Source organism: Lampetra fluviatilis, chromosome 36 (genome assembly GCF_964198595.1).
Source record: "Lampetra fluviatilis chromosome 36, kcLamFluv1.1, whole genome shotgun sequence".
In the NCBI taxonomy this organism is placed as follows: Eukaryota; Metazoa; Chordata; class Hyperoartia; order Petromyzontiformes; family Petromyzontidae; genus Lampetra; species Lampetra fluviatilis.
This window is the reverse complement of record NC_136310.1, coordinates 3,584,985-3,602,364: the sequence shown is the minus strand read 5'-3', so window position 1 is coordinate 3,602,364 and position 17,380 is coordinate 3,584,985. Positions and strand designations below refer to the sequence as shown.

General features: G+C 43.9%; 1 protein-coding gene across 7 annotated transcripts in view; it reads left to right on the top strand.

Annotated features, from left to right (window-relative positions):
* The window catches only part of LOC144945026 (ephrin type-B receptor 2-like), a 139,404-nt gene that overhangs the window by 22,790 nt on the left and 99,234 nt on the right, over nt 1-17,380 (top strand). For all 7 annotated transcript variants that reach the window (XM_078873195.1, XM_078873194.1, XM_078873193.1 and 4 more), the window contains exon 2: nt 14,896-14,960. In XM_078873195.1, the coding sequence (XP_078729321.1) occupies nt 14,896-14,960 (65 nt within the window). The remainder of the gene's footprint in view (nt 1-14,895; nt 14,961-17,380) is intronic.

The following is a 17,380-nucleotide window of genomic DNA, read 5'->3' as shown; positions in this document are numbered from 1 at the left end:
ATTCTACCCACGTTTGTGTTTTCGTGCCTCTGACACGGATTGTGTAGCGCTGGCTTTGCGTGCCTGCCGTGGCTAGAAGGCTTTGACCTGCATTCGGAAGGTTGCCGGTTCATATCCCAGTTGGCTTGCCAGGCGGGGAGTGGCCCAGGGGATTGTGTCGACTCGGCCAATCACATTTCGGCGGTCGATAAAATGAGTGGTCAGCTGTGGTCGTGCTTTTGGGAGAGGATGGCTCTGCTCTAGGAATGTAGAAATTCTGCCACCGGCTCACTGCTGTCAATGGAGACGGAGTGGTGCCTGACATTTATCTCAGCAGTGACAAGTATTCAAACACATTTTTTGTTTTGCACTATTGTTATGTTACTAGGTAAGGCCCATTGAGCTATATAGATAGCTATTTTTCAGATGCGACCTGGCCACAAATGATAACTCAACAAAGTGGTTGAAGGAGTGGAAATTTATAGCAGCCAAATGACTCAATTCGCATGTTGATTTTAATTGTGGAGGGAAAAACCGGAGGACCTGGGGAAAAGTCCACACGACCACGGGTAGAGCATCCCAACTCCAAATATACAGCAGGCGTCAGGGTCAGGATTGAACCCAAGACTTCCTGTATACCAGGCGAGGTAGTTAGCATCTTTCCACCGTTTGTTCTATTATTATTATTATTGTACATGTTGTTTAGTGTAATATGTATACATCAAAAATAAGTAAATTCTGTTATCACATCCATGAAAATTTATTGACACATTCTTTGCAAAATTTTGAGAGTATGATATTGTAATCTCCCACCCAGCCAACACTCACCGGCATGGTGAAGTACGGTCAACAACTGGCATAGTGTGGCGGTGGCCTTCTTCAAGTAGCAGATTGACAAAAGGAAGTCTGTTCTTCTTCATGCCCTCTGTTGTACTACTGCAGTGCTATCTTTTACCATGCAAATCAGAATAAGAAAAACAAATGTTCAGCGTAAGGTCACATTCCTAAGCATCAAAGTGCGAATCTGCAGAAGCTTCGAGAGATATACACACGCATAAGCCCAGAAAACAAAAACAAAACCCCCTTTTTTGCAATTTTTAAGCCGTGAAAAAAAATGTTCACCCATAGCTGTTGAGCGTTAGAAGCAGTTGTTTACGTTTGTAGGTATTGTTTTTTTTCAAAAGGAGGATTTGAAGTGATGAAAGGGAGAGATCGAGAGACACACACACAAATGAGTATGTTTATTTGTCTCGGGAAATGAAACCCTCACGGTTCATGCAAAACATTAACGATGAAGACCTGATCAACTGCGAATAACGGATGGCTTTCCATCGTGATGGTAGTGGCGGCGGTGCTGCTGCTGCTGCTGGTGTAGGACGTATCTTTGAGTCCCATATTTTCTTACAAGGTTCGCGGTTTGTTTAACTCGAATGGACGTCACGACCCGGCAACTGGAAGGTGTGCCCATGCGCGCCGAGTTTGCCCGCGCGTGTGCAGTGCGGGTGTGTCGGTGAAGCCTGCATCGCTTGAATCAACACCTCCCTCTGTCAGTGTCATCGGTGGGAATGGTGGGAGGTTACCTGCAAAGGGCAAAGGTTAGGGGGGTCGCCATATGGGAGGGCATGCACAGCCGAGTGAGAAAATTGCTTTTGAAAATTAGCAACTGCTTATTTGGGCGAGCAGAGCTTCTGGGTACTTATCTATGAGTCATTGTGCTGGCAGCCGTTTGCTATCGTATTGCTGCATGAACAGTTTTTATTGTTGGAAAAAAAAAATTTCTTCCACATTGCCTAAACTCACTTCCGTCACATATTGCATATAGCGAAGCTCCTCTTGTCCCCTATTGCTGTTACTCGCGACTCCTAGTATCCGCGGGAGCTCCAGGGATAGAACAACTACTATTATCCACGGCTCTATTCGTCATATTATCTACCATTATCAACGGTTGTTTCCCCATCCTGCGTGTCTAACTGGCTTCCTATTATCAGAATGTTGTTGTGTTTTTTCACAGATAAGGGGAGTTTGTGGTAATTCGCCTGACCCCCTGACGTGTATTCACAGCCACGTCTAACATCAGTGTCAAGTGATACCGAAACAGGTCCCAGTCCCCCACACCATTGTACCAAACCATACTAATCAGATTGGTGAAGTATGGTCAAACGACTCCCATTGACTGATACAGAATGGATATGCCTTCATGCAGCAGTGGATTGACAAAGGGCTGCAAATAATTACCTAATATATATTTGTTTATATTTAAGTAAACCCTTATATACTGTTTAACAAGTAAATGGACTGGCATTTTTTTTTACATGGTCATTTAAACTTGGCTTACAGCAATAGCGTGCGACTTCATTAAAGCGCACGTGTCATCTTTAACAATGACAAACGCATCTCCCTTTATCACGGTAAACATTGCATCCGTGTAGTTGGAGGGTAAAAATGGGCACAAAAGCATTTGCTGCACAACGGTTAATGCCACGGCTGCTTCCTGGAGTTGCAGTACGCTGCCTCACAATGACACATGGTTGCGCTAGGTTGAAGGAGATGGGGAAAGGGCGAAGTTTTAAATTAATTTACCCGGCAGAATTATTGAGTGCATACACACAGTAGTGTACACATTTGACGTGTGCTCTCAAGTTGAACATTTTGCTCACACTACGTTTTGTACGAGACAGGAGTGGCTTGACATGAATCTTTTCTCAGCACTATATAACAGCGGGCTTGGGAAATTGCCTTTTTGACAAGTCCAGCACGGCTTCTAATGCAATTTCATCTCTTAATTTACCACACTTGAGTTTCAAGACTCTTTCAGGAAGGTCATGCTAAGCGTGATTGAACAATGATTATTTTCTATTTTTTTTACATTTATGATAAGAAACCTGCTTACTTGCACAAAATACATATGTGATGTACTCGCTAATGGAGGTATGTTTCCAGGGCCTGTAGGTGGGTGGCTTTGTGCACCATTTGCAATTCACCCTACCGTGCCTCCACAATCAACATAATTATAAGGTGACTTATATGCCACCATCCTTAGCTATTGTTCTAAATCAGCGGATGAACTGGCCCTGCTAGAGGAATGTGCAGGATTGATCACTGGCTCTGGCCCATCAATGTAGATGGGCACCACTCCATGCTTCTTGATCAGGGAAAGACCCCACATTTTTACTGTTAACGTTAATAAACAGTAACTTTCTTTATTTAGAATTGCATTTACATTGCATCTTGTCGGACAGGTAACCTTAAATGTAAGGTATAATGATAACAAAACCCCCCACCCCTCAATACAGCACTGTATTGTGATAATACATTTTACACGATTACAATTATCAACACGATCACTTGCAAGCTGTCGTATTAAATGAGCGTTGCCGCGAGATGTTAATGAATTTTGGATTGTGACGCTTAGGTTAGGTGCAGACTATTAATTTCCAGGACAATCCATCGCGTCTGTTTTTGTCCAGAGCTCGCTAATGACTATAAACACGGCGGCTAACCTTTCCACGTGAAGTTGTGTCTCAAGCCGAGCTCCTGCATGATGAAGCTGACGCAGTGTTTTCATACGGTTCAGTAATAACATTTAAGAATGTGAAAATTGATATCAGAGCCAGCATCAGTGCACATTTCCTCTCCATTTATTGTAATTATATCGCAATTATTTCGGTGCACATGTTTCACTTAATAAAGTATGAGGTTTGAGAAGAAATCCAGCACATCTAAGAGAACGTATGGCCAAACATGAGCTATAAACACAGATTTGGAACAATTTAAGACATCTTCCATGAAAGTATCCGTTTTACTGTGATTATGTTTAAGATTGTATCAAAATATTTTCTAGGAAAATACACAAGAGTGTTTAAAAGTTGAACAAGATATTTTTAAATAAATTAGCTCAATAGTTATATATTTAACAAATACAGCAAAACGGTGGCACCTCCATAGGACGCGAGTTCAAATCCTTGATGGGGTTTCAATGCAGCCCATCGTCCCTCTGGAGATATTGAACGAGTACAACTTAATGAGATGCCAAGAGTGGTCATTCTATGGAGATGGCAGTATCCTCCATGAGCATGTGGGAATTTACAAACAGTAGTACCAGGTTTGCCAGTAGTCGATGACTGCTGGCTCGTTCACTTAAGCAGGGCGATTATATTTTTTCAGATTGACCACCCAAAACTATCCACAATCTTGAGGTGCGTTGCCACCTCTGTTCACATACTGCTGTCTGAGAAGACAGACACACAGGGACTCTTCTACTTACGGACGAGTTAGGTTCCAACGGTTTGTTTGTAAGTCGATTTGTTCGTAAGTCTGCTCCTGTTGATTCCACACGCGATGTACGGCGTGCACACTAAACGCATGGCTTTAAAAGTTGGATCATCTCCTGTAGACGCATATGCCACCGGTTCTTCACGTTCTGCAGATGTAGATGCCACCACCGCCATCTGTTGTGCTGCGGTTTTAACTTACGACGCTCGGTCCGAACAGGCAACTGGACATATGGACAGTTTTTGTTTGTATCTCTGAAAGTTCGGAAGTTGAATGTTTAAGTAGAGGAGTCCCTGTACTTATCATTATTATTCATTGCATATTTTTACATGCAATTGCTGCATTGCCAAGGGAGAGATTTTAAGGTTTTATTTTGATTGAATTGCTTGAACTTTCATTTCCATTGATATACACACGGAGTAGATCCCGTTTTAAAATTCCCATCCAGTCTTTAAAAGTAGGTTAAAGCAAACCGCGACACTCCGATGCGTTTGCTGAGAGCTTTTTCGTGACCTGAAGCTCCCAGTAAGTGGAGCGATACAAACTCCGAAACGCATCATAGAGAGCTGTACAGCACAGCTGTGAGAACCTACACAGGAGAAAAGTAAAATCATTTTTCACAGTCGTGAATGCAGCGTGATTTGGACAAGTCAAGGCACTTATTGAACTGTGGCGGTTTTTTTTTTGCTTTAGACACGTTCCCTTATCACATTCAACATGCGCGCTGCGATATTGAACCATGCATGTTCGTGCAGGTCCAACCGTTCGTGTAGCACCAACCGTGTCGATTCCCGTCCACATTTTAAGTGTTTAAAAACCTCGTCTTTAATCCCGTTGGTCGCCTGCAGTCCTTGTCAAGCTGAAACAGTGTCCTATGCAAGATTGCTAGAATATCGACTCATTTCTGGCCTTCGGAGATCATGCCGTGATAAAGTGTGCCCCTTTGACCTATGTGACATGGGTTGGAGACCTTCTGTGGGTGAGCAATAAGGTAGATTTGTCACAGTTATATGTGACAAACACCCAAATGGGATTTCTGTCAATGAACCTATTTTCTACCGAGTTGCAGTAGTTTTCATTCCGAAGGCTTGCGCAAGCACCATCAATCCTCAGTGCTCAGACACTCACCCTCCCGATGAATATTGAAGAACACTTTTCACACCATTTAGGCTAATCAACCAAATTGAAACAAATTATTTTCATAGGAAGACTTTAACGGTCGTATCTCATGGGCCGGATTAGCATGCAACAGACTGACACGTTTCTAAAGGAGGCAATGTTCAAGGGCTGTGCCACCAAAGCATTCTTACTGGTATAAAGTGGACAATGAGGACCTATAATAGTGAACCATTTGAGGTTGGGAAACAATTTATCAAAGAAAAATTGGAAATCCCAACTCAAAATTAATTGTCGAGTCCATTGCTTACACAGCCCCAAAAAACTAATCTGATGGATAGCAGGTGACATGTAAAAGGTGTCTCAGGAAACAATGTTTGGTGGGGCTCCTATTTCACTCGAATCATTGAAGGCCCCATAACAATAGTGTTCAACTTCATGCAATTATGCAATCGGTGTTGCCCCCAATATCGTGTAAAATTTGCCACAACCATGCGCCACATCAAAAGCGTAAACTCTATTTGCCAATACTACGAAGTATTTTCATCCCTTTCTCAACTCGCTGCTGGTTGAAGGTGTGCCTGTGCAATGTAAGTCACGTGCTTTGTTTGACCATACTTCACCACGCTGTTTTAGTGTTGGTTGGTGAAGCGGTGGCAGGCGTGGCAGAGTACGCTGGACCGGTTAACATATTTTACTTGCCACTGATGGTAGCCGTGGCCGGGAATCAAATTGAGGCCGCTGGGCTGGTGGCCGAGTGCACAAACCACTGCACCACCACTCCACTCGGGCCTTATTTAAACCGAAACGTGTCTATAGCAAAGAATCTTGCAAGTGGAAATGTATTCGGTCCAGTCAACGTTCTATCGAATCAAAAGTGAGGGGGAAAAAATAAAGTGGCACTGCGGTAAGAGCACGCCACTAAAACACTGAAGGAATCATGTTGGAGCCGTCATCTCTCATGTTGAGGCTGATACAATCATGCCACGTTGTGAGACCGATGAACGCTTTCATCGAGCCGGAGCCCTTCCATCATCAACGCTCTGCGATGCACAGACGGTGTCCAACTCAGGCCCACTGAACTTCCTGCACAGTGTGAATTTTCTCCTCGGCCTGAGTCCTCACAGTGGCTGATGCCTGCTAATGGAGATGAGCACCATCCAACGCTCGTTCGAGATTGCAAACGCTTTGAATAAAATTAGGCAATTTTTTTGTTGTGCACAAAATGCACTTGTGATGCTGTGGTGGATGCTGTGGTGGATGCTGTGTCATTACGTGGATGGCTATTAAGCACTGGGAACATGCCCAGCGTGAAGTGAACGGGGGAAGCTTGTTGCACAGTGGGGGGGGGGGGGACCATGTTGTGATTAATAGTTTATCGGCAGCGTGAATCATGCTGGAGACCGAGCACAAAGTTCTCCGCCAAACCGAGACAGCCCGGAAGCTCGCTTTGACACCGAAAGGTGACAAGGTGTGATTTATATTTAATACAGATATCTGACCATATCTTGGTTCATTCATAATTAGTCATCGACGGGCCTTCAAGCCACATTGAAGACGTTTGCCGAATGCTTTTGTCGTCATGAGCATGGTGGATCGGTGCGAGTAACTGATGGGCACATTACAGGGTTTCGATTTAAAGCTTTCGTGACTGTAGGGATTTATCTTCTTGGTTCTTTCGGTAAAGTCACGTAGAAGGGAAATAATAAAAATAAAACATAATAAAATAATTCTCACGACGTTTCGGCCACAACGCAAGCAGCCGTCCTCAGGTGAAGAACAGGTCTGTCGGAAAGACAGCGTCTGAATGTGTTGTGGCCGAAACGTCGTGAGAATTATTTTATGTTTTATTTTTATTATTTCCCTTCTACGTGACTTTACCGAAAGAGCCAAGAAGATTACAGGGTTTATTATTCACATGCATGGCAAGTAACAAAAAAATAGGCATCGATGCACGGTATTATGCAAAATCTTATTTTCTGTTGCAAGCCTTCGACACTTAACATGGCCTATCTTACCAGCATGTTGGCCAGTGCTGGGTGGTAGAGGTCGCCGCACCGCGCACTTTCAGATGCACTTCTGCGGCCATCTGGAACGCTCTTCTCTCCGGTATTAGGAAGCCATTGGAGCTCTGCACTTTTAAGTCGTCTAGATTGAAAACTAATTTCTTTAAACTGCTTTTTTGTCTTTAGCTTGTTGTTCGCCCCTCCCCCCCCACACCTCCGACGAGCACGATTTGCCACATACGGTGCGAGCGACGTTCGACACGAATGAACACACGGATGGGATTTATAGACGTAGATTACAACAAAATGTTTTTGTCACGGTGTCCTCTGCTGTCTATCGCTGATGAGACGATGAGCAGCACAAGCCCAATCTCTGGAGTTGGCCTCCCAGCTCTGCACGCTGCCCGTTCTCTTAAAGCTTGTGTGCGGGTGGCGGAACGGACGTTAATCGGAGCACGTGACGAACAAATCCGAGCTTCTTCCTCTTCTAGCCGGCAAATCCACATCGCTGCTGATTGCCCCCCAGAATGTGTGCGCGCGGTATCTCTGGAGAAACGTAGAGGGGGAAAAAACCTGTTTTAAATTGGCTTGCTTTGCGGCAATTATTGTTGCTTTGAATTTTTTGTTTTGTTTTGTCACCACTGCCAATGGTCTTCCTCAATCTGTTCGCCACTCTTTGCTTCGGCTAATTACTTTGCCGCTTCCGTCGGTGGCCACTGTGCGCGTGTGTGTGCTGTGTGTGTGTGCGTGTGTGTGCACGCTGTGTGTGTGTGCGCGTGTGTGTGTGTGCGCGTGTGTGTGTGTGCGCGTGTGTGTGTGTGTGTGCACGCTCGCGCGTGTGTGTGCACGCTCGCGCGTGTGTGTGCATGCTGTATGTGTGTGTGCATGCTGTGTGTGTGTGCACGCTCGCGCGTGTGTGTGCAGGCTGTGTGTGTGTGTACACGCTCGCGCGTGTGTGTGTGCATGCTGTGTGTGTGTGCATGCTGTGTGTGCGTGCATGCTGTGTGTGCGTGCACGCTGTGTGTGTGCAGGCTGTGTGTGTGCGTGCACGCTGTGTGTGTGTGCATGCTGTGTGTGTGTGCACGCTGTGTGTGTGTGTGCAGGCTGTGTGTGTGTGTGCACGCTGTATGTGTGTGTGCATGCTGTGTGTGTGTGTGCATGCTGTGTGTGTGTGCACGCTGTGTGTGTGTGTGCAGGCTGTGTGTGTGTGTGTGCACGCTCGGGCGTGTGTGTGTGTGCGCGTGTGTGTGCACGCTGTGTGTGTGCATGCTGTGTGTGTGCATGCTGTGTGTGTGCATGCTGTGTGTGTGTGTGCATGCTGTGTGTGCGTGCACGCTGTGTGTGTGTGTGCACGCTGTGTGTGTGTGCAGGCTGTGTGTGTGTGTGCAGGCTGTGTGTGTGTGTGCGCGTGTGTGCAGGCTGTGTGTGTGTGTGCGCGTGTGTGCACGCTGTGTGTGTGCATGCTGTGTGTGTGTGTGCACGCTGTGTGTGTGCATGCTGTGTGTGTGTGTGCATGCTGTGTGTGTGTGCATGCTGTGTGTGTGTGTATGCTGTGTGTGTGTGCACGCTGTGTGTGTGCACACGCGAGCGTTTTGGCGGTGGCGCTTGTGGAAAGGAAGCTGCGCGTGTTAATTGGTCAGGACGTTAATTGGGTATCTCTCTGGGACTTGTTTTTTGGTGTCCACAGTAAGGGTATTAGAGGGGGGACATAGTTACCATTTGCTCGTAAGAATAAAAGCGTGGGTGAGAAACCATTATTTTTAACAAGCTAGTCATGCGAAAGGGAGTGATGTTTTGATATTCAAATGAGAGACATAGGTCTACAATTATGAGTTGTGTGTTTTAATATGAACCTGTAATTAAATGGTGTAAGGGAATGTCCGTTTTTTTTCTCTCCAAAGCATTGCTTTCAATTATAATAACATTTTAAATCAAATTATAACTTGTTTTTATCTATGACAATGCTAAAATATTCTTTATTATGTTATTACTATTATTCTTATTATGTTTAGCATACTAGGCTTGCAAGCCGGATCTTGGAAGTTGGAAGAATGGGGCAAGTTTCTCCAAATCCCTCCGTCTCTCTGCACCCAGCGGTCTAAATGGGTTCACCGGAGTCAGTAGATTGGCAGGCCTAACGTGGTGGGGCCAAAAGCGTGGGTATTCCCTCCTCTTGAAAGACATCCGACCAGAGAGGATGATTTAGGCGGGCTAACCTCTGGAGCGTTTAACATCGAGGTTCCGTTTCGTGGAGGTCTTTCTGCCAGCAGTCGTGCAAAGTAAAGTAATTGCAGTGCTTTTGTACCTTGACTTTTTTTGACAATATATAAACGACACTTTTTCTTTTACAAAGTTCGCAAGTGTTCATTTGCGGCTGTCAAAAGGCGAAGTATGTCGCCTCTCAAACGAGCAAGGGACAATGCGAATATATACGTCAGTGGCCCTGGCTCCGATGTTATAAACGGATAAGACACGGTACCAGTCTAAGCTTAGAACAACCACTCCTGAATAAAAAAATTGCTGCACAGAAAATCATCAACCTAATTCGAATACTCTCTCTGGAATGCCTTTGCTTACAATGTCAGTTGAACTTCTCTTCCTACCTGTGGGTAGGACCTAGTAAATTGCCCACAGAGGCGGGGGGGGGAAACCGCAAACATTCGAGACCGAATTTTGAGAAAATAACCAGAAATCTCGCTGTCGAACTACATTGGAACTCGTTTCCCCATGGGTGGGCAAATCAAGCCCCGTGATGAACTGCCAACGAAACCTCCACCCGTAAGCCACGATACGATAACCCAGTAAGAGAGAGAGAAAAGCAACTTTTATTACTGCAGCAGAGTATTATAACACACGAAAATCGCCCATACACAGCTGCGACCACTTCGTTTGAAGAAAGCCCAAGCTAATTGGTTTAATTAAAGTGTTTTGCGCCATTCAATGCGCAGCGCTATGCTCCAGTGGAGGTGTTTAGCGTAGGAATTCGGTGGGATGAGCCGACTCGGCACCGTTGATTGGGGAGGCTTAGAAATGATCCCCCCTCCTTCCCACCACCACCACGACCATTCACCAACCACCCCGTCCACCAAGCTCCCTCCGCTTTGAATAGCAGGGACATGCACCAACCACCACGAGCTTCTTCGTAATTAATTTTAACGCCTTCATCAGCAAAAGGGCAATTTGCAGAGCCACTTCTTTACTGCGGCTGTTCAACGGGTTTGGCCGTGCAATTTGTATCGATTTGCAATGCAATTTTCACCATGTATGTAGATTAGTTATGTATAGAAATAATTCTAAGTGAGCGATTTGATACTCATTAAGGCCTGTAATGTTTCCAGAAGTTCTGTTTGGAAAACATAGTAATGATGTTAGTTTTAAACTTCATATCGATGCTTATTCGTGGAACCTTTGTTTGATGATTAACTTAACAAGGTAGCAGTCATTAAATCATATTATAATGCATGCAGAATTCAAATTGTTCCTATTGGAATGTGTAATGGTACTGATAATGATACTGAAACCCTATTATCATATTTTTGTACTGGCAAAGGAGGTCCCATGATGTAGCTGCCCACTCCGAGCTCTCATTATTCTGATAGTGAATTGTCTTTGATGTGGACCAATCAGTTTCAAAGACGATGCATATATTATCAGAGTATATTTTGTTTGCATTCTGACCACAAGTATTGTGGTTAATGCAGACATGATTCCTTGTAAAAGGTTTCAGTTTGGTCTTTTAACATCTTAACACCTGTTTTGTTGCCACAAAAAAGGGGGAAAGCCTATTATTATGCTGCTAATGTTTGCTGTCGTCATCATCATCAGCCATGATCAATCCACTGCTGAATAAAGGCCTCCTCCAGCTGCTGCCACCTCCCGCGACCATGCGAAGAAGTGAATTTGAGAGGGTCTTGCTTGTGCCGTTTAATAACATTCCCGATTGCCCCCCCCCTCTCCCCCTGTCACCCATCTGCTTGTCCTACCCCATAAACACACTTCTGACGATCGTTACCCCGTGCACGCGGAGGGGCTGTGAGCTCAGACGTCCCTCTTCGGTCCCGAAATTTGAGGGTCTATCACTCCAGATTTGTTTCACGCCATTTGCTGCCCCCCCCCCACTACTCCGACCTACTCTTTGGAATCGACTTCATATTCTGGGGTCTTGCCTTTCTACTTTACTCGCTGCCATTGTGGCCAAATTAACGGCTCTACAACTCTCCGGCTGTAGAATGTGGACATTGTATTGCAGTGTTGTTGTCCACACTGAGTCGACGAGTGTTCATACATGTGCTAAAGGAAACTGGAGCACCCAGAGAAAACCCCACGTGTGTGAGTGGTCAATACTTGGTGCCATACAGAAGGGACAGATGATGTCAAGTCCCCACTTGCTGTCCTGCCATCTCCTGGCGAGCCATGGTCTGGAGTTTGGCAACATTTGTTCGATCCACCAATTCTCTGCTCAAAAGTGCTGGGTTACGGGCCCTGGTGACATAGCCACCACCGCCCGGTATATAATGTGATCAGTAATCATTCATCCATAACACAGGTTTTGTTTTGGGTTAGATCGCGTAAATATATAAATGTGTCGTTAAACCCGCCACCACACGACACAATCAATTGGTAAGATTTGTCACGCAAACACAACATGCCAATTCGTCACTAGTACAGCACACCGGTGTGTTGGAGAGCCAAGCCACAACATTTACAATCTGAGTATTACGTTTCGCCAAAACTAGCTTCATCAGGCGACAGCCAGATTTGTGGAGAAGTCCTCCTCCTGTTTCATTCCTTAAATAGAGGCGTAGATGTGATCATTCCTCAGTAATCATTCATTTGCTGCACTCCATTTATTTATTTATCCCACGATGTCACCTCCAATTCACGCATTTATTTCAGCAGTGCGTGCGTTGTTAAAGTGAACTGTATCATCTTTTCTACATGGAACAAAATATGTTGACGTATTTCCATGTATAGTGCCGCATGTGTTATGCATTATGTTTCTATAATTGATGACATGAATCAAAAGAGCACATACATCCTGTTGTATTTTGTATAGTATTTGTAAATAATACGTATATATATGTTCCCAAAATTATTGAAAGCGAGTATCAGACCTGTGCATTTTGAATCGTCCGTGCTCTGGTTCATTCGCTGCATGTCAAGGGGGTTTATTGAAGTCACGCGAACAAACAGCAGTGTTTGTGTGTGTCTAGATGATATCGCTGCTGCTGCTGCTCAACATCCATAACTGCATGTGTGTGTCCTGTAAACAGCATGGCAAGGCTGGCGGACAACACTGTGGTGTGAACCGCATCCTCGTATATTATTTGGGAGATGTTGAAATATTTTTTTTGTATTTTTCCAAAACCACGACATTTTTAAAAAAAATTGAGACAAGAGCTAAGATTCAAAGGATCGCCACCGTCTGAAAAATATGAGTCTAAAAGTAGAACGTAGTTGACGTGTCAGGCAGGACAGAAAGGTAACAGAGGGTAAGCGGAAAGAAACGAGCAGGAACAGCAAGAGATTAGAGAGAGATGGCCGATTAGAATAGGGTGCGTTAAGGTAGGCACGTTTTTTCTTTTTCTAAATAAATTAAATATTATTTTCTCACATTCACCGCAAACAATGTCCCATCAGCATGCAGGATCTGCATGCTCATGGGACATTGCTTGTGGGTTAACAAAAATGGCGATGTTGGCCATTATCTCCTGTTGCGGCAATACGTGAGATGTACGTACAATAATTAATGGCGCGTTTCAAAATAGTGGTGTTTAATGAGTGACAGTCGTAAATAGCTATCAAATGGCAGTGTGTCCTCACTCTGTCACCTTGCTTGGTGGGGGCTCTGAGTCGGTGGTAGACATTTGACGTTCCTATGGCAGGGGCCAGACGTTGCCATAGACTTTCATGATGGTCTTCCCACTTCCTGGTTGAGGCTGAGCAGATGTCTGAGTGGGACATGAACTAGTCACCCTGACACTGTGAGTTAAATGCACTGCATCTGTGCCTTCTGGCTAGATACCAGAGCTACTCCATAAGTAACCACAACTATAATAATTGCATTCGAATTCATTTTTCTCAATTTAATTTTGTTTGCTGTTGTTGTTGGGTGCCGATCCGTGCATTACTCTACCACCGCACATTTATTGGCTGGGGAAATATATTTGCGAGCCAGGAAGCATGTCTTCACATGCTATCGTGTATGTAAAAGGAAAATGTAATTAATATGCATACATGCTGAAAATTAATTATTTGGTTAATGTGCAAGTGGTTCTTGATTGATGCACAACTGCATCCTTGTGTATGGGCTTGCGCTTGGCCAGTTTTCACGCTTTTTTCTCTCGCAACTATGCACTCACTGTTTCTACATTCAGTGCAGCAGAAATCGTATTTTTTACCCCATTATTCGCGAATCTTATTTTATACGGGTAACTGTAGCGTCTGTAAAAAAAAAAGTCTACTATTTACATTCCTATCCTACCTATGGTCTGTTATTTTCTGCAAGAAAAAAAATCCCTGCAGATAAGTGGAATGCAATTCTTGGAAAAACCTAATGGTTAATAGGATCTGTATTATCATGGATAAGAGGAGCTTTAGCGTACACACAGAGTATAGGTTGAGAGTTAGTGCTGTGGTCAGTGTGCTTGATTCACATTTGGAAGATCGTACGTTCAGATCCCATCATCCCGTTTGGGTCTATAAAATGTGTACTGTTTTACGGCAAGTCAACAACAGAAGCCTCAAGCACATGGAGTAAAACGTTCAACATCATGCCAAGCCGTGCAGTTGCAATTTCCAAATTTGTTAAGCAATAATACCCTTGGTGTTGTGCGTAAATGGTCATTGTTTGCTCTGTAGAAATGATCACTCGCATTGCTCATGATTTAAAATCAATACAATTAAGTTAATATATTCATTACAGCTGTCTTTAATTATACACTTTATTAATTATATTAAAACCCAGAAGCTTTTTGGTTTTTCAATTAATAATAACATTAACTGTAAGGTTTTAGTCATTTGTATTGGCTTTTGAAATGTAGAACCGTGACTATAAGAAAGTTGTTTTAATTAGATTTGCCACTATACAGATTAGCATATTAATTGCATTCGCTACATAACAGATTTTTTTTTCTTTTCACTGTTTCATATTACAATCCTGGGAAATGTATAAAAAATGTTGGCCATTTTTCAAAGAAAGTTTGCTAAAAAAAAAGATATGCCGCCTAGTTAAGTCAAATACATTTCAGTTCTGCAAACATAAAACAAAACAGGAACATCTTAAAATTGAAAGGTACAGTTTAGGTATTTATAATGTGTTATATGATGCAAAAAAATCCATACCACTTTACCTTCTACCATACTTCAAAGTTGTGTTTCAAAAAGCGTAATGTTTCATACCAAGAAATACTTCAGAATGCTGTTTTTTATGAGCACTTAATAATTGGAGGATTATCCAACATTCGTCTGAGCAATGTTTGGAATGTGTTTTTAACCTTCTTTTCCATTTGCCTCCCTGCAGAAAATCTTCTCGACACAACGTTGGAAACAGCCGAACTTGGTTGGACTGTGTATCCCTCTACAGGGGTAGGTGTAAACATTTGTCTCTTCCATTTTTCCCACCTCACAATTATTTGGTTTGTTTTGCCCTGCAAAATCATTTGCCACACCCCTGTGATGATATCAGGTGCCACCTCTCAGCTTTGTGTTGTGATCTGAACTTTCATTGCTCGTACATTCATATATGCATGTGTATTTAACTTCTTTCGCACCGTACGTAGCCAACCGTACTAATCGGAGGTGCGGGGAAGGATGACATACTAAACACAAAAGCAGCTCTAAGTAAATTCGTTTTAAATCTAGATTTAAAAGTGCATAGCTCCAGTGGCTTCCTAATGTGGGAAGGATGAGGGTTCCAGACGGCTGCATGAGCGCATCTGAAAGCACGCGATGCGGTGGCGATCTTTGTTCGATGGCTTCGCCAAAAGCCGCTGTGAGGATGACCGGAGTTCGCGTGACGGTTTACGCTCCTTGTAGTTCATTTATTAGCTTGCATCTTTTGGAGTTTCTTTTGGCCTCTGGCATGGAATTTCCTGAAATGGAATTCATCCACCAGAGCTTCTCTGCACCTACGGCTCAGCTGTGTTTCATTCATTATTTAATTAGTCTCCCCCCCCCTGCCTACTCTGTCACCATCCCTCTTCTCTCGCTCCAAGCTTTGGCAAGCCTTAAGGAATTTAAAGAAAATAGTTAGACCATTGTATGTCCTCTTTTTTTATTTTTAGCTAAAGCCTCCTAGATCTCTGTCTTGCTGACTTAAAAAAACACCCTTATTTTTCTTGACGCGTCAGGAAATGGCAGCACCCTTTGCACGTACGATGCTGGACTTGTCGTAAATTCTGAGCTTTCATCCCGTACTCATTTGCTTCATTACGTCGAATACCGTAGGCTATTTTACGACAGCCGATGATAGCTGGGGTCCTGGAGTTCAACTTCCAGGGTGGTTAGTCTGTTGGGGGCGAAGAGAGAGAAAAAAAAATGCAATATGTGATCCCATCAATCACTTTGTCGTCTGTCTTTGTCACTCACTACGTATCCATTTGTCGAGGTGTCTAAATATACCTTGATGTCTGTCTAATTGATGCCTCTATGCCCATCCGTTGGTTGATGTCTATCAGCTCGCGTCTCTCCATTTGTCATTGTCTGTCAGTGCCTATTGATTGATGTGTCTCTGCCTGTCGGCGTCTGTGGGCCTTTGCATTTCCTTGGTTGCACATATAGAACATTGTGGGTGAAAGCATTGTTACATAGGGCATTGCTTGCACATACTCTCTGTTTAATCCACAATCCTACCAACGTCTTGGCAATGTTCAACATCATTAGCGAGTAGCATTTGAACAGCTGAATCTGGCTACTGGTAAACTCGGCTCAAAAAAAGTACCAAGCGTGGTCTTAAACCTCCACAACAGTGGAGGAGTTGGCCAAAGCAGTGGAGCATTGTGGTGGCCACGCTGCACTCTGGACGTAATAGGCCCTCACTGATATCACTCGCTTCTGTAGCCGACAAAGCAATAATGGATGAAATTTGTGAACGTGTTTTTTACGAAGACAAACTTGAATATACACAGTGTATATTTACAGGATAATGAGAGATGGTGGTGGCTTGGGGGGGGGGGGGCTTCATCCATCAGCGATTGACTAAGGCTGCTGCTGATGATAATGGCGATCCATTTATAGACACCCCACTCATATAATGACCTTTTTCTCAATACGGTATTGAATATTATAAAAGTGACGGCTCCATATCTTGCAGAGCGGAGAGGGCGTTAACACATTTTATTCATGGATTGTTATTGATGGGAAATGTGTAGAGGCCCTCAAATAAAGTGTTCACATCTCTATAATGACTCCCTATTAGTTTAGTGGTATATTTGGCTATGGTTGGATCACCCAGGATATGCAGTGGAATCTATCTTTAGTGTTTGTTTGCACATTGCCAAGCATGCGTCTGAGTTGCACAGACTTCCAACTGCCACACACGGCTTCCAGGCTAAATACGTGGCACGCCACTACGCTACTCTCACGCAAGCTTATCAGCGTGGGCATTTATCCATCCATATTAATTCATTTATTTTACTCGCATCAAAAACGGGAGAGGTACCAATGGAAAATGTGTGTCAGTGCTTGCAATTATTGTGGCAAGATAAGTAACAGTTTCAATACAGCGATGGATGAAGGTCTCCCCCCACTCCCGTGTCTGTTCCGAGTTGTTTTTCTTTTTAAACCATACTTCATCACAACGGTCGGCACATGTTGGCGAAGGGCGTGCTGGAGGGGGGGGGGAGTCAGGAATTGGTCTAATATCACTCGCCACTGATGCGATCCGTGACCAGGAATCTAATCAGTATACCCAAGTGCATAGCGCAGCGCTCTACCCACTATGACACCATTATTCCCGTCATGTGCTTGCATTGAGTTGTACGAGCTTGTGCATGTGCGTACATAGT